The sequence below is a fragment of the Lipotes vexillifer genome, unplaced genomic scaffold, assembly GCF_000442215.2.
Source record: "Lipotes vexillifer unplaced genomic scaffold, Lipotes_vexillifer_v1.1 scaffold1783, whole genome shotgun sequence".
Taxonomy (NCBI): domain Eukaryota; kingdom Metazoa; phylum Chordata; class Mammalia; order Artiodactyla; family Lipotidae; genus Lipotes; species Lipotes vexillifer.
The window spans coordinates 363,018-379,994 of NW_006777435.1; the positions used below are offsets into that span (position 1 = coordinate 363,018).

Sequence of the window (16,977 nt, forward strand, 5' to 3'; positions counted from 1 at the left end):
GCGGGGGGGGGGGGGGCTTGCATTAGGAAGGCCTCCGGGACAGAGAGGGAAAGGAGGGAGAGGAGGTAAAGATTTACAGGGTCTTATCAGGGTGCGGGTGTGTTGTAGGCAAATTTGATGTACTCTCCAAACCCATGTGGAAGGACGCTCAGCTCCACTTACAGAGAAGGAGCAGGTGATTAAAGAAGTTGAGTCACACCGGCAGGAAAGAGCAAAGCTCTTCTGTGACTTAGAGCCGGGACTCCTCCCACTGCGCTGGGGACAGACCCTGGGGTGTCCACACTGGGCGAGGGGAGGACCCTGGAAAGGAGCAGTCCGCGAGCAGGAGCCAAGGACAACTCAGCGACCAAAAGGGGAGCCGAGGAAGGTGCTTGTGTCACCGGGAGAGGCCGTGGCTTTGTCCCTTAGGTTCCCCTCCAGGCCGGACCGAGCCGGTCAGCAGCAGCGACGGCCGCCCGCTCCCTCTGCGAATGTGGGCGGGGCAAAAGCGGCAAAGTGGGGGAGGAGCCGCGTGGGCCCCGCCCCAACTATTGTGCCGCGGGAGCGGGCGGTGAACGGCGCGGCGCGAGCCAATCAGGACGCGGCATGTAAATAAGCAGGCCGGCCAGCGGCCCGGAGCGGCGCGGACGCCGGGATCCCAGCGCGGACCGCACTGGAGCGTGTGCCCAGCGGGTGCGGACTTGGTGAGCGGGTCTCCCGGGGCCGGGGCACCAGGGCCAGGAGGACGGAGGGCGGACCCACTGGGCCCAGAGATGGACGGAGACTGGATGCGCACTCCCTCGGGGGCCCCAGCCCCGACGACTCTGGACACGGACGGTGCTGAGACGCCCACGGGGCTCCGAGCAGAAGACCGGCCGGACATGTGAAGGACGTGGGGTGCGGGGAGCCAGGGACCAGCGGCCCACGGACGAAGGGAGACGCAGACCCACGGAGGGCTGGAGGCACCCTCACACCATCTCCCCGACCGGTTCAGAGAGGAATCTGCGGCTGCATCGCGGAACCAACGAGAGAGGAAGAGGGCAGTGGGCCCGGCCACCTGCACCATGACCAGCTGTCGCCACCATTCGGGATACTTGGCGGACGACGAGGCTGGCCACACCACCTACGTGGCCCGGGTAAGTGAAGTGTGCCCAGCAGGGCCCAACTCTGAGCCTCCAACATGTTCCTCACCAGTTCTGGCGCCCCAGATCACAGCCCCCTTTCTCACTTCCTACTGATATCCTCTCTGGACCTCTTAGTGACCTGTTGCCTTGACCACTCCTAGTTACCCCTGCTGGGCCCTACCTAGTCACCTCGGTCTCCGTCTCATTCCCTGTGTCCCCTGATCTCGGATTGGGAGGGGCATGGTGGACTAGAACCCCAGAGTGGGAGCATAGAGTCTACTCGGTGCCTACGGCTCGAGGGGCAGAAGCAGCCATGGGGCGCACAGGGCTCAGGACCACAGGTAGTCTGTACAGACCAGCAGTGGGGACGGGGCTCAAGGGGTTTTGTGATTCATGTCCTGGGTGAGGGCAGAAGTGGGCTTTCAGACTCCCCAGCCAGGTCTTGGGTATGTGAAATGTACGTGTCAGGGAGGCTTCAGGGCAGCCCTGAACAGATCCCCACTTTACAAGAGAGGAAGTTGGACCTCAAGAGGGGCCTTCGTGCCCACAGTCACATGGCCTGAAGCTGGCAGAGCCAGGGTCCAAATCCAGGGCTGCCTGGCTCCAAAACCTAGTTCCTAGGACTTCCCTGGCATGGCAGTCCAGTTGTTAAGACTCCACGCTTCCACTGCAGGGGGCACGGGTTCAATCCCTGGTTGGGGAACTAAGGTCCTGCATGCTGCGTGGCACGGCCAAAAAAAAAGAAAAAACAGTTTCTTCCACTGCCCACTTCCTACCCAGTTCCTGGTGCCCTAGGAGGACCCCAGGGGACCCCTCCCCCCATGGGGCATCACTGCCCACTGTGATATGCCTGTCTGCTCAGGTCCAGCCACCTAAGAAGTCACTGTTCCCGGAAATGGGGCAAGCCTCCAAGCTGGGCCACACACCACACCCCACTTTGACGCACGGCCCCTCTGGCAGTTCAGGGCTCTGCAGCCACCGCCGAAACCCCAAGAGCCCTCGACCCTTTAGGAGCTTCCTGGATTTCCTTGTCGAGGGTCAGGTGCTGGACAGCCTGCAGACGGTGGTGGAGGAGGCAACTGAGCTCATGGCCACCGTAAAGGTGCCGCTGGTGGAGGTGGAGGACCCGATGGAGGTGCCGAGGGGTGGGCGTCAGGCGCAGGCCCAGCCCATTCTCAGTACCATGCACCAGCACTGCACCCGGCCGAGCCTCTGCATGGGGCGACCCAACAATTACCCGTCCTGCTCCAGCTCCATGTCCGACTCCCACAGCAGCTTCACGGCCAACTGGCCGGGCTCCCATAGCTGGGACAGCGACCTTGGTGCCCGCAGCTTAGGTGCATTGCCACCCATGAAGGACAAACTCCTGTTAGAGAAGAACCTCAAACGGCTGCTGCAGCTGGAGAACAGAGGGGTGAGGTCTGGGGCTGCGGCCTAGGTGGGGGGGGGTGGACCCCAGCCCAGAGCTCAGGGCCAGGCCTGGCTTGGCTGCCCCTGGACGCCTCTGAGAGTCCTCCTCTCTCTGCAGAAGGGCCTGGGGCAGTCCTGCCCCCATGGGGACTCCCTGCCATGGGACTCACTGGGCAGCCAGACCAGCAGCCAGTGGACCCTAGAGCAGCCCCTGTCCTGGTTCTCAGGCCTGCTGGGCTCAAGCTCAGGCACGCCCAAAGCATCAGAGCTGGGACCAGCAGAGCGGGAGCTGATCTTCCTCAAGCGAGAGCTGAACAAGGAGATGAAGTCCTTGCTGAGCCAGCCAGGGTCCTTTGACCTGCCCGGCTACTGTGCGCTCCGAGAGCCCCATCGGACCCTGGACTTCCTGGCTGAGCACCATCTGTTCCCCGCCCTGCAGGACGTGGTCAACCAGGCTGTGGACAAGCTCAGTGGTGCCTGCCACCGAGACGGCTGCCCTCTCTTCCCGTCAGAATGGGAGCCCTCCCCAGAGTCCAGCTCCAAGCTGGCCACACCCACTGATGGGGAGGAGCCCTACGATTTGCTGCCCACCACAACCTCCAGCCCCAGGATGGAGCACAGAAAGAGCATCAAGTACAGGGGACGCGGCAAGGCCAAGGAAGGTGGCTCCCCGGTGTCTAGCACCCAAGTGGCCACCAGGTTCCGCCTTGAGGTGACACCCACAGTGGAGCCCAAGGTCCCTTCACCCCACCCCAGGCAGGAGGGGTTTGACCAGGACCCCAAAGTACAGAGACTACCCATGCCCACTTCTGGGCCCCTGAGCTCCAGCCAGAGGGCCCAGCCCTGGTGGAGCCTGCACCTTACCCTGCCCGCCACCGGGATTGTGGTGAAAGTGCCCTCACGACAGACCCATGTCACCACCCCGGTCTCAGCTCCGCTGGCCTCCTCCCTCCCGTCCTCCTCCCACCGCCTCCCCAGGTTCTCACCCCACACCTCCGTGATAAGGGGCTTCTTGCCATCTCCTGCTGTGCCGTATCCAGAGGTGACCTCCTCAAGGTTGGGTCCGGGGTTCTTAGGGGCGGGTTTGCACTGGAAGGGCTCCTACCGCCACCGCTTCTAGCGGCCACTGTCACTAGCAGGTGCCCAGGGTCCAGGTCTCTTGCCCTGCCCTTGTGAAAACCACCTGAGTAGGGGATGAGCTGATGAGGGGACCAGGAATCCTGGCCTAGCTACTACCACGTGTTGTCAAAGATGAATAAAGGCTATTTTTTATTCTGGGTATTTTTTTAACGTTTGCATGTGAATCTCAGAGGCCCTCCCATGTGAGGAGGGTCCTGTCCCTCGTGGACAGTGGCCTGAGCCCAGAGTAGGGCCCTGTGTCTGCGGTCTAGCCCCCCTCTGGTCCTGCTGCCCAGGACAGGACTCTCCAGTGTGTCTGCCCCGCGAGAGGGAGTTGCTTGGGAAGGGTGTGGAGGGGACTTGGTGGCTTAACCCTGGCGGCTCCCCAGCGTGGCCCCTGACCCTGCTTTCACCCATCAAGGCCCAGGCGTGCTTCCCTCCTCTGAACCCTGGCCTGGGCGAGGGTTGTGCAGGCTCCCTTTTGGCTGATACAGTGACTGATGTCACTGGCCTTGTCCCAGGCCTGACTGGTGTGGCTGGCATGATAACAGGGTGGTAAGTGGGCAGTGGGCCAGCATGCAGGACCCCAGCTCAGCTTTCCATCGGGCCAGCAGAACAGATGTGGTGAGGCCGCACCCTGAGTGGACTGAGTGCGGCGCTGCGTGGGTGACGCGGAGGATGCTCTGCGGGGGAGGGCACCCAAGGGTGGCAGGCAGAAGTGGATGACGTGTCTCCCTTTCCCTCCCTGCTGCCGCACAGAGCCCCAGTTACAAGTTCACCAAGAAGAAGACGCTGCCCTCCATCCTGTCCAAGTCCACCACCATGTCCTGCCTCTCCAACCCCTGGCACGAGGAACTCGTTGACTACCTAAAGGGCCAGGTTGTGTCCTTGCTTGCCTGCAAGTACAGGTTTGAGAAGAACCTCGCTGGGCAGCTGGGCTTCATCTCCTTCCCCATCACCGAGGCACTCCTGGACCTCTTCCTGGGCTTCAGGAAGGTGAAGGGCTCGCGCATCCGTCTGTCCTCCGCAATCGACTGGAGCTGCCTGCTGCGCAGGCTGGAGGAGGCCAAGTTCAGCCAGCGGTCACCCCAGCGGGCATCCCGGCCCCCTTCCCGGCACACCTCCCAGCACAGCACCCCCCAGCGCAGCATGCGGACACCCACCCCGCCGTCCGAGCTGGCCGCCAGGACCCATAGGGTCCAGGACAAGCCCACAGGGTCCCGCCTCAACATGAGGTCCCCGGGTCCCCGGCTGCTTGCCTCACAGGAGCGCCCGGCAGCCGCGGAGCAGGAGCCCGCCAGACCGCCAGAGCCCAAGCTGTTCCTGTCCCCCGCCAACACCGGCGTGGCCTCCCATCAGTCCGACCAGACAATGGACATGGAGGACCACCAGAGCATCAAGGAGGAGGAGGACAAGGAGGAGGATGGAGAGGAGGAGGAAGAGGACGAGGATGACTTTGGAGATGAGGGCGAAGCCCAGAGCTCCCTGGAGCCTCAAGAGGAGGTCGTGGTCAGCGCCACGGCGGCAGGCTCAGGTGTGGGCCATGGTGACTGCCCATGGGGCCCCTGAAGTGCACCGAGTGCTCCATGCCCCACTCCTCCCGCCCCAGCGGCCACTGCCCTCGCAGCCATCCCGCCCCAAGCAGAGGTCAGAGCAGCTGGTGCCCACGAGGAGCTCTGCTGAGCCTCTCAGGGGAGCCAACGGGAGAAATAAAGCTTGTGTTGATGGAACACGGTTTTCCTGTCAGAGATCTCAGCCATGCTTCTGACCACCTGCCCCCAGGGAGCATCTCTGGAGAGCTGGGCCGGGCCTTCACGGCAGCTGCCGGTGCCCTGAGCCCCGTGACCTCCTGGGCTCTGCTGCTAGCTCTTCTGCACTCCAGTCTGCACCTTCCTGCCTCTTCAAGCCTCTTAGGACTCATGGTCCCCACCCTCACGGCCCCTGTGCATCACACTCCCACTTCCCTAGGGCTCCTCCTCTGCCAGGGCGTATCCTCCCTCTCCTGATGCTCCCACAGCTACCTGTCTTCCTAATTTTTTTTTTTTTTTTTTTGCTGTACACGGGCTCCCATCACCGAGGCACTCCTGGACCTCTTCCTGGGCTTCAGGAAGGTGAAGGGCTCGCGCATCCGTCTGTCCTCCGCAATCGACTGGAGCTGCCTGCTGCGCAGGCTGGAGGAGGCCAAGTTCAGCCAGCGGTCACCCCAGCGGGCATCCCGGCCCCCTTCCCGGCACACCTCCCAGCACAGCACCCCCCAGCGCAGCATGCGGACACCCACCCCGCCGTCCGAGCTGGCCGCCAGGACCCATAGGGTCCAGGACAAGCCCACAGGGTCCCGCCTCAACATGAGGTCCCCGGGTCCCCGGCTGCTTGCCTCACAGGAGCGCCCGGCAGCCGCGGAGCAGGAGCCCGCCAGACCGCCAGAGCCCAAGCTGTTCCTGTCCCCCGCCAACACCGGCGTGGCCTCCCATCAGTCCGACCAGACAATGGACATGGAGGACCACCAGAGCATCAAGGAGGAGGAGGACAAGGAGGAGGATGGAGAGGAGGAGGAAGAGGACGAGGATGACTTTGGAGATGAGGGCGAAGCCCAGAGCTCCCTGGAGCCTCAAGAGGAGGTCGTGGTCAGCGCCACGGCGGCAGGCTCAGGTGTGGGCCATGGTGACTGCCCATGGGGCCCCTGAAGTGCACCGAGTGCTCCATGCCCCACTCCTCCCGCCCCAGCGGCCACTGCCCTCGCAGCCATCCCGCCCCAAGCAGAGGTCAGAGCAGCTGGTGCCCACGAGGAGCTCTGCTGAGCCTCTCAGGGGAGCCAACGGGAGAAATAAAGCTTGTGTTGATGGAACACGGTTTTCCTGTCAGAGATCTCAGCCATGCTTCTGACCACCTGCCCCCAGGGAGCATCTCTGGAGAGCTGGGCCGGGCCTTCACGGCAGCTGCCGGTGCCCTGAGCCCCGTGACCTCCTGGGCTCTGCTGCTAGCTCTTCTGCACTCCAGTCTGCACCTTCCTGCCTCTTCAAGCCTCTTAGGACTCATGGTCCCCACCCTCACGGCCCCTGTGCATCACACTCCCACTTCCCTAGGGCTCCTCCTCTGCCAGGGCGTATCCTCCCTCTCCTGATGCTCCCACAGCTACCTGTCTTCCTAATTTTTTTTTTTTTTTTTTGCTGTACACGGGCCTCTCACTGTTGTGCCCTCTCCCGTTGCGGAGCACAGGCTCCGGATGTGCAGGCTCAGCGGCCATAGCTTACGGGCCCAGCCGCTCCGCGGCATGTGGGATCTTCCCGGACCGGGGCACGAACCCGTGTCCCCTGCATCGGCAGGCGGACTCTCAACCACTGCGCCACCAGGAAAGCCCCTGTCTTCCTAATTTGTATTTCTCAGCTCATGCTCCTGAGGTCATGCAGGGGCTGCTGTTAGGTCAAGCCATGGATTGGCTGACCCAGCTGGCTGTGTGACTATCCCTTCCACAGAGGCCCTGGGCAAGGCAGCTCTCTCTCTTGAAGGGTCTGTGGGCTCGGCTGGTGCTGTGCTCAGAGGATCTCACGTCCAAGGTTCTCCTGGAGCTTCTGGCCATCCGGTGCCCCCAGCTCCTCCCCTCTGCCTTCCTCAGGCAGCCTGTTTATTCCCCTTCAGGCATATTCACCCAGGGAGCAGCTCCACCCCCACCCCCACCCTGCCCCTATGGTGGAGAGAAGATGCTTAGCCTCGCTGAGCAGGCTGCCATTTCGGGGAGGCTGGTGGATCTCTCATGCCTCCCCTGGAGCCCACCAGGTGCACAGAGGCCAGACCTGCTCGGCTCGGCCTGACCGTGCTCAGTGGCCCACAGGTGAGGACACAGCAACTATAGAGCTTCCTCTGGAACCAGGCAGGGAGGACCCCACGATTCGGGGAGGAGGACCTGCTCCTCTGACTGTCAAAGGGGCCAGGGTCCTAGGTGGGGAGTCAGGGACCCGTTTTCCCACAGAGCTGTTGTGACAAGGATCCTTCAGAGCACATGCTTGGTGCTAATGCCTATCCTCCGAGGCCACCACTGCCACCACCGCTGCCATGTGAGGCCACAACAGCCTCTTTGTACATTACTGCCATATCACTTGGCCACAGTTGATTGGCCCTACTGGTGCATCCAATACCCTCTGGCTTCCAGGTCCTGCTGCCCAGTCTTCAAGGGAGAAGAGTGTATGTCCCCACCCCAGCCTCAGAGGCACACATCTAGGCCCTGGGGGTGGGAGCAGCCCCTTTGGGCACCACTGGCACATGATGCTAGAGACCGCTCCCCTTAGCTCCTGTTTCAGGCATCTGTTGCCATGTAACCAAGATTTAAGTGGCTTCAAACAAAATCATCATTTGTAATGATTCTGAGGGGGTTCTACAGGCTCAGCTGGCAGTGGTGTAGCCAGAGTGGCTGGGGTGGGAGTGCTGCTTTCGGCTGGGGACTGGGCTGAGGCTAGGCCATCCCTCGTGGACCCTCCCCTTACATCATCTCTCTCCCCGTTGCCCCTGGCCATTCAAGGGTCTGTCTGGGCAGGGGCTGGCTTCCTAGAGGGAGGAAGCAAGAACCACCAGTGAGTGCTCTGGCAGCCTGTGCTCAGAAGTCCCCAAACAGCACTTCTGTAGCATTCTCGTGGTCAAAGCCAATTACGATGCATGCCCAGATCCAAGCGGAGGGGGAAGGGACTCCACGACTTGGGAGAGGAGCAAGTTGTGCTCACAGGGGTGGGAGGCATTGTTAGCAGATGTATTTGGAGACTAACACCTCTCCATCCTCCTTGGCTGCCTGCACCTTGAGCAGTGCCTGGAACTGAGTTAAGTCAGTCACATCCCCTCTTGAGAATCTGAACCTGGAGACAAACTGTGGTGTCCAGGTGGAGGGCCCTGAGCATCTGCGCATGAGGTGAGCAGGAAAAAGGAACAGCTAGGAGAAGCCCTGAGGCTCCAGAGACTCAGGGAGAGCCGTGTTGGCTTCCCGACTCCAGCCCTGGGGTCTCTGCTGCTCTTGGAACCCTTTCTTTGCCTGTCAGGGAGATTACTCGCTGTGTCCTTACCATTGTCTGCTCCCAGTGCAATGGGAAGCTGTTGGCAGCTTTCAGCAGGCACCTGGCATGATCCGATTTATACTTTTTTTTTTTAAGTTTTTATTGAATTTGTTACAATATTGCTTCTGTTTTATGTTTTGGTTTTTTGGCCCCAAGGCATGTGGGATCTTAGCTCCCTGACCAGGGATCAAACCAGCACCCCCTGCATTGGAAGGCAAAGTCTTAATCACTGGACCGCGAGGGAAGTGCCTTGATTTATGCTTTTTAAGACAGAAATCACTTTCCTGGGTGGAGAATGTCTTGGAGGGGCCCGAGTAGCAGGGAAATCTTCTAGGAGGGGTTGTAGATATCTGAAGGGGAGATGGAGTGGCTTGGATTAGGGTGGTGACGGGGGACGCAGGAGAGATGCCTTCCAATCTGTTTTGGAGTCAGAGCCATCAAGACATGCTGGGGTAGATGTGAGGAGTGTGGTAAAGAGAGGAATCAAAGATGAATCCCAGGTTTGGGGCTTGAACAACTTGTAAATGGAGGTGCCGTTCTTGAGACTTGGAAGTCTGGGGGAGGAGCAGTGTGAGGGAGACCGGGGAGTCCTGCTTGGGGCATATTAGGTTGGAGATGCTTGTTGGTGTGTCCGAGAAGACACACCCAGATTGTACTCTATCCCCCCTGCCCTGGGTTGGCGTCCCCTCAAGGGCGGGGTCTACCAAATCCAGGGCAGACTGTAAACATTTTTTTAACAGACACACATTTATTTATTTATTTTTGGCTGCATTAGGTCTTCATTGCTGCACGTGGGCTTTCTCTAGTTGCGTCGAGTGGGAGCTACTCTTCGTTGCGTTGCACGGGCTTCTCATTGTGGTGGCTTTTCTTGTTGCAGGGCATGGGCTCTAGGTGCACGGCCTTCAGTAGTTCTGGCATGTGGGCTCAGTAATTGTGGCTCGTGGGCTCTAGAGTGCAGGCTCAGCAGTTGTGGTGCGCTGGACTTACTTAGTTGCTCCTCAGCATGTGGGATCTTCCCAGACCAGGGCTTGAACCCGTGTTCCCTGCGTTGGCAGGTGGATTCTTAACCGCTGTGCCACAAGGGAAGTTACCGTAAGCATATTAGACACTCTAAGCACTGAAAAGATCAAGACACCTTGACCCATATAGAATTCAAAATAAAGACAATGTTAAACATGAAAACCAGGACTTCCCTGACTGTCCAGTGGTTAAGACTCTGTGCTTCCGCTGCAGGGGGCCTGGGTTCTATCCCTGGTCAGGGAACTAAGATCCCACAAGCCCCATGGCCCCAGGGGTGGGGGTAGGGAGACATGAAAACCAAAAAATAACCCATTGCTGTAATTAAAATGGCTCTACGCTGGATTTTCTGAATGCAAAATTCTGGATGATGTAATTAAACACGATTTTTCCTCCCTGCTTTGCTGGTGCACCAAGTGCACGGGTGGTCAGCCTATTAAGTAACATATCCCAGAGCAGGTTCCTGGGCTGGGCTGAATTGATGGGCCTGGAGTGAATTCAATGTAAGAATGTTCCACAGATGAATAAATAAAGAGTGGTTTAAGTTTCCCCCCTTACACCGACTGAGCTGACAGCCCTCTGAGAAGGCAGTGAGTCCCAAGCCTGGGACACACAGTCACCCAGGCTTGGTTCCCAGTCGCTTGGTCTCCCAGGGCTCCAGGTTCCCAAGACAGCTCGGGGGCTTTCTGGTGACCACCTGCCACTACCCTCTACATCACAGCTCCCTGCTGCCCTCTGCTGCCCAGTGGCCTAGGGACCATGAGAAGCCCTGGAAGTGGCTCAGGGAATTCAGAAACCCCAGGGTCCAGGGACTGAGGTGACTCAATGTCAGAGAGTGGGCAATGACCGAGCGACTGGGGGATTAGTTAATCCCGGGGTCCAGGGACTGAAGGACCAGGTGACTGAGTATCTGAGATGCGCCCACTTGTGATCACATAATCTAGTGGGCGAGCAACCTCAAGACCCTGCAGCTGCGGGCCCAGGGTCCGAGGGAGAGACCATGATTGAGGGCTCGGGGTTCTAGGATCAAGGGGCTTCGTGAACTGGCTAACCGAGTGTCCCGGGACCTGGCGGGCGCTGGACGGTCGCCCTCGCCTCTGTCCACACTCCCTCCGCTAGACGCTGACCTGGCCTACTCATTAGTGAGTCCTCGGAAGCGTGGACCAATCAAAACCCTCCTCGTGTCTCCAGTCCCCTCCCAGCCGCCGCTCTGGAAAGCTATGGGCGTGTCCTTTACACGCGGACCCAATGGAAGTGCAGGCGGAGCGCCGTGCGGGCTGGCGATTGGCGGTCGTGGCGGGCCCTGTCAGAGCCGGATTGGCCGGCGGCGGAGACGGAAGCGACCAGGGCCCAAGTTGCCGGAGCCCGGCCGGGGCGATGTGGAGCGCGGGTCGCGGCCGAGCTGCCGGCCCGGCGCTGCTGGGGCTGCTGCTGGCGATCTCGGTCCCGGGCAGCTGTGCCGTCAAGACCGGCGCGGGACTCGTGACCTGCGGGTCGGTGCTGAAGTTGCTCAACACGCAGCACCGGGTGCGGCTGCACTCGCACGACGTCAAATACGGATCCGGTGCGCGGGCCGGGGCTGGGGTCTGACGTCGGGGTTCTGCGGGCCAGGGGGCTGGGGGTCATCAGGGGCTGGAGTAGTTGGGCGCCGAGGGTCACAGGCCGGCGGTTCGAGGGGGTCTTCGGGATGCCGTTCGGAGCTGCGGGCCAAGGGACTTGGAGTGCGGCCGGAGGCGGGCGGGGGCTGGGGGAGCCGTTGGATCCCAGGGTTGAGGTTGTCCGGGAAAGCTGATGATGTCCGGGTCGAGGGTCGGAGTTCCCGCGTTGACAGCGACCCCGGGGGTGGGATGTCGCCCCCCAGGCAGCGGCCAGCAGTCGGTGACCGGCGTGGAGGCGTCTGACGACGCCAACAGCTACTGGCGGATCCGCGGCGGCTCCGAGGGCGGGTGTCCGCGCGGGTCCCCGGTGCGCTGCGGGCAGGCTGTGCGGCTGACGCACGTGCTCACCGGCAAGAACCTGCACACGCACCACTTCCCGTCGCCGCTGTCCCACAACCAGGTGAGTCCCTGGCGTGTGTGCGAGGGGCCCGGCATCTGCTCGGAGCCCCAGCTTCCTGGGTGAAACGGGAATTACAAGTCAGAAGTGTTTGCCGAGCGCCCCCTCGGGTGATACAGAGGTGACTACGCCAGGGTCCTGTCCCCTGGAGCCCTCAGCCCAGCGGGGACACAAACAGGAAGAGCTGTCCGTCTGGATAGTTCCACTCCTGGGGGCGAGTTGGACACAGGAGGGAGATCCGCATGGCCGTTGGGGTGGGGAATGGGAACCCCGCGGGGAGGAGGAACTGGGGCTGGGCCTGGAAGGATGAGTAGGAGTCTGCCAGGCCGCATAGGGGAAGAGCCTGTGAGCGGAGTTCATTGGAACTGGGTGGGAGGTGGTAGTGGAACAGAGGGTGCTTTGGGGAGGTTATCAGAAGGAAAGTATGAGATAATAGAACCTTGGCTGTCAGCCTGAAGGGTGGACTTGATGCTGAGTGAGGGTCAGAGGGGTTAGGACAGGAGAAACCCAGAGGAGGAAGGAGGGGGATGTCTTGGTTCTGTGGGGGCCACTGGTCACTGTCCAGGCAGATGAGGTGGGGTGTGCGTGTGTTTGAAGAGCTGGTGTTGGGGGGGCCCTTCTGGATGCTGGGGGGGGGGGTGGGGGTGTCCCAGTTTGCAGCTGTGGAAGCTGAGGCTCAGAGAGGTGCAGGGAAGGACCTGGGTGTGAGTGCAGCTGCCAGGCAATTGCGCATGGGGGACTCAGTGTGCCCTTTGTCATGGGTGACCACTGTCCTCCCACACCACCCCCGCCCCCACAGGAGGTGAGCGCCTTTGGGGAGGACGGCGAGGGTGATGACCTGGACCTGTGGACAGTACGCTGCTCGGGGCAGCACTGGGAGCGGGAGGCCGCCGTGCGCTTCCAGCACGTGGGCACTTCCGTGTTCCTGTCGGTCACCGGCGAGCAGTACGGGAGCCCCATCCGGGGGCAGCTCGAGGTGCACGGCATGCCCAGTGCCAACACCCACAATAGGTGGAAGGCCATGGAAGGCATCTTCATCAAGCCCAGCGTGGAGGCCTCTGCAGGCCACGATGAACTCTGAGTGCCGTGGACCTGCGGGTGGAGGGCAGCAGGGTGGGTCATCTGCAGGGCCACTCTTGGGGGAGACTTTGAGTTTGTAGGGGTTCTCAAGTGCCTTTATGATTAAAGAATATTGGCCTGTGGTTGCCTTTTGCTGTGAGCCTGGGGGCGACCAGGAGCTGCCAGCTGGCCCAGGTCAGCATCTCTTCCTCAGTGCAAATCCTCTGTCCCACAGATGGCAGCTTAACCCATCCAAACCTCTCTGATGCTCTTCCGTGCACTCCCAACACTGCCCAGGGCCATCACAGCTCCCTCTCCACCCTCAGATGGTCCAATGGCCGCAGTGACCCCAGTTCCCCAGCCCCTGAGCTTCATGAACCTTCCTGATGAGCGCTGGGGCCTCAGCGAGGTAGCAGGAGCCCCACTCCCTACCAGCTGGGATGGGCACAAGCTCTCCAGCCCCTCATGCCTTGAGGTGCACCCCCTCCTCCTGGCACCCCTCCACTGGCAGTTGTGACAGTCTGGACACTTGCCTTTGACCAAGCACTGGGTCAGGACTCTGCTCATCTGCTGGAAATTCGCATCGCAGGATCCCTCTCGGTGCAGATGGTACCCCACACACCCAGCCAGCCCAGACGTGTGGCATCTCACGCCCCACTATAACCTTCCAAAGTCCGGAGGCCCTAACAAAACTTCAAAAGATATTGCAAGGGAAGATAACCACAGAGAACTGCCAGCTGCAGACATCTGAGAAGGCTTCCTGGAAGAAGAGGCACAATTTGAGCCGGTAAAGCATTGCAATTTAAAGAAAGGAGCAATAAATAGGCAGGCCCTGATAAAGGAAGGTAATAGCTATTTTGCTGGTGCGTGGGTGACCTCTAGAGGTTATGGCGGAGATTACAGTCAGAGGGGCTTGGGCAGCTGCCACTTTCCTGCAGGAGAATGAAAGAGCGAAGGAGAGGCTGGGGGTGGCATCTGGTTGGAAGGGTCCTGGAGGAGGGTGAGCAGAGCACCTTACTTCTGAGAAATCAATTGACCTTAGGGGGTGGGAGAAAAGCTCTAGCCAATTGTGAGACCTGAGGGGAGGAGGGTCATAATTAGGCCCTTTACGCCCCTGCCCCCTCCCCCATGAGGTCCTGCTCTGCTCAAACCTCTTGAGCATCGTCTACAAGTCTCCACTTCTCTCCCATCACTCACCTGACCTGAGACAGGAGTGCAAGCAGATGGTTGGGAAGTGATCCCAGAAAACGCTGGGGCAGAGGAGTGGGGCTCAGAGGAGCAGGCAAGGCAGCTGGTGAAGGTTGCTTTACTGAGCAAGTCACCCCTGTGGGCAACTAGGGCTTCATCCCACCGGGGAGCACTGGGTCCCCATGTAGAACATGCATCAAAGTTGTCCCAACCGGGCTTCCCTGGTGGCGCAGTGGTTGAGTGTCCGCCTGCCGATGTGGGGGACACGGGTTCGTGCCCCGGTCCAGGAAGATCCCACATGCCGCGGAGCGGCTGGGCCCGTGAGCCATGGCCGCTGAGCCTGCGCGTCCGGAGCCTGTGCTCCACAACAGGAGGGGCCACAACAGTGTGAGGCCCGCGTACCGCAAAAAAAAGAAAAAAGTTGTCCCAACCAAGGGGCAAGAAATTGGGGATACTTATCCAACCAGCATATCTTCTCTCATTGGCTGAGGGCTGCTGGGCAGGTGGGAGGATTACTCTGCAGCACTTCCCACTTGCCCTGTATTCTACAGCCAGAATGAAGCCCTTAGGCAGAGCCGCAGGTGCCAGCAGGGAACATCCTTTTGGTAGAGGTGAGTGCCAAGGGGGTGTAGGCGGGGCACCAAAAGTGTGGCGCACACTGCAAATCTAAGGGGCATTCCTCTGATCCACCCCTGGCCCCTCTGGGCTGTAAGAGCCCACTTCTGCCTCTGTTACCTCCCTACCACCACACATACAAAAGTGATGTAAGAATCCTTGGGAAATCAAGGCCAAAGCTGTGGGAGCAGGTGAGAGGGCTGCAGGCAGAATGCAGTACAAGACCAAAAATTAAAACCTTAGCAGCAGCCGAGCTCTCATTTATTGAAAACTAAGTGCCAGGCACTGGGCCAAAGATTTACAGAGCATCTCATTTGCTCCTGGCAACAACCCTATGAAGCATAGCACATTCAATTGTCATCTTAATTTTGCAGAGGAGGCAACCGAGGTTGCTAAAGATTCAGACCCAGCTCTGCCTGCCTCCAAAACATTTGCTCTCAGCCACTGGACTGAGAGAATAAAAGAGGAGGGGGCCCAGATGCACAGTAGCCTAAGCACCGCCCGCTCCAACACACACTGCAGCTCTATGAGGGCCAGGCGGGCCGTGTACATCCTTCCGGGTCATCAGCTCTGCGAAAGCATTTAATGAATGCTTATCCACAGTCACGCAGGGACCCAAGCGACGCCCCCTTCCCCGTGCCTCCCACAGATCCACAAGCCTCCAGGGGCTCCAAGACCGGGTCCCGCAGCCCAGGCCCACCCTTGGGCTTCAGACAAATCTCATTTGGGTCAAGTCGGGCGATGCGGTGGGGTTCGGTGGGGAGGTGGCTACCCCAGCCAGGAAGCCCACCGCAGCCGAACATGCCATCCGAGAGGCACAGGGAGCAATTTCAGTTTGCAAAACGGGGCAGCCTGCGGCCCAGTTGGTGCAGGCTTGACCGCGGGTCCGGACATTTTCCTCCAGTCGTAGCCCCCTCCCCAGCGGGCTTGGCCGCGCGACTGGCGCCCCCGACTGGGCTACCAAGAGCGCTCGCCCGCGCGGCGAGAAAACTCACCGAGACTAGAGCTGCGAAAAGGCGGGCAAAGTTTCCTTTGATAAGTTATGAATGGGAGAAAGTGTTTGTAGAACTCATTGTTAAAACCGCGGAGCCTCAGCCTCTGCCCGCGCCGGGCCAATCCGGGCCCGTAGGCTATTTTGAAATCTCTCCGGACTCAGCCAATGGGCGTGCAGAAGGCGAAGCCCCCGCCGGCGCCGGCCAATGAGCGCGGCGCTATGCTAAGGAGCCGGGGGCTGGGCCGCTGCCTGTCAGCGAGTTAAAGATGGAGCCGGCGGCGGGAGGGCGCCACGAGGTGCGGGGTGGTCCTGGGGGGCAGCGCGGGCTGACGGCCGCCAGGACCTCTCCCCGCAACCTCCCGAGTCCTGCCCCGGCCCGGGACGGAAAGGGCGTCCCGCTGCGTGAGTAGCTGGGTCCGAGGTGGGGGCGCGGGCAGGGCGGCCCTACCCGGCGGGCGGTGTGGAGGGGCGCAGCCCAGACCCCGGGCACCCCCTCCGGGCAGGGGACCTCAGAGGGGCGGGAAGCCCCCATTCCTCTTCTCCGCTCTGGGCCGCCGGGCAGGGAATCTGTTGGGACAGAATGCGGAGCCCAACTTGGGGGCCAAGAGCCAGAGGCCAAGGATGGGGGCCTGAGCCGGCAGGGGCGCGTCGGCCCGGAGTGGGACCACCTTTCTTCTCCCGGAGCCTCAGGCCGTGGAAGGGCGCAGGGTCGTCGGGCTATATCCACTCCCGCCCCAGGCGCGAGTGGGTTTCGGACCGCGCTGAAGCGCGGGCCCCTCTCCTTTGTGTGTGCGCCCTTTCCCGGGCGCGCTCCCGCTCAGGGTGTGGAGCTGCCCCTCAGTCTGGGGTCGCAACCCCACGGCAATCTGGAGGGTGCTGGGGAGGGTCCGGCCCCTCTGGGGTTCTGAGGACTCCGAGGACCGCAGCCCCGCTGAAATCCCTTCCCCGCCCTGCTGTTTAGGAATGGGGCCCTAGCCCCACCCACCTACGGTTGAGCTTCCCGCTCTACGTGTATTGGGGGTGGTGGGGCTCCCCGCTGCTGGCCGCAGGTGCTCTGACGAGGTTGCACTACTGTGCTTTGAGGAGCAGTGCAATGATATTGTCAAAGCATCTGGGACCAGCCTTGGGAACCCCTTCCCCCACACTGCTACTTTCCCTCCCCAGGCCTGGCCTCTGGACCTGCAGGCCCTCCCCTCCCCCTTGCCCAGCTCCGATCCCTTCTCCATGGAAACTTGAGATCCTGGCCAGGCCTGGGCCTCTGGGGTCAGAGGGCACCCTTTCCCCAGGCAGAGGCCCCGCCCCAGGCCCCAGTGGGCCTGCATTCCAGGTCTCAGATCCCCACCTACCACTGGGAGAGGCACTGGCAGGCCTGCCTGACACT

At 61.0% G+C, this 16,977-nt stretch overlaps 2 protein-coding genes across 2 annotated transcripts; both read left to right on the forward strand.

Moving 5' to 3' along the window:
* Positions 1-1,043: 1,043 nt before the first annotated feature.
* Positions 1,044-6,169, forward strand: CCDC116 (coiled-coil domain containing 116; the record flags this gene model as incomplete). The annotated part of the gene is made up of 6 exons (XM_007451049.1): positions 1,044-1,115; positions 1,966-2,517; positions 2,632-3,225; positions 4,392-4,976; positions 5,067-5,105; positions 6,152-6,169. Coding segments are annotated over exons 1-6 (1,860 nt in total), but the record flags the coding sequence as incomplete, so codon positions are not given.
* A 4,818-nt stretch (positions 6,170-10,987) lies between these two features.
* Positions 10,988-12,947, forward strand: SDF2L1 (stromal cell derived factor 2 like 1). Its single transcript, XM_007451012.1, has 3 exons — positions 10,988-11,249; positions 11,547-11,743; positions 12,540-12,947. The coding sequence occupies exons 1-3, from the start codon at positions 11,063-11,065 to the stop codon at positions 12,819-12,821; spliced, it is 666 nt and encodes a 221-aa protein (XP_007451074.1). The 5' UTR covers positions 10,988-11,062; the 3' UTR covers positions 12,822-12,947.
* Positions 12,948-16,977: the final 4,030 nt, after the last annotated feature.

Bases quoted from the DNA above. Each gene is read 5' to 3' on its own strand.
- SDF2L1 (XM_007451012.1), top strand. From the start codon at position 11,063: ATGTGGAGCGCGGGTCGCGGCCGAGCTGCCGGCCCGGCGCTGCTGGGG. The intron at 11,250-11,546 runs GTGCGCGGGCCG...GTCGCCCCCCAG, and splicing joins CGACGTCAAATACGGATCCG to GCAGCGGCCAGCAGTCGGTG. The intron at 11,744-12,539 runs GTGAGTCCCTGG...CCGCCCCCACAG, and splicing joins CGCCGCTGTCCCACAACCAG to GAGGTGAGCGCCTTTGGGGA.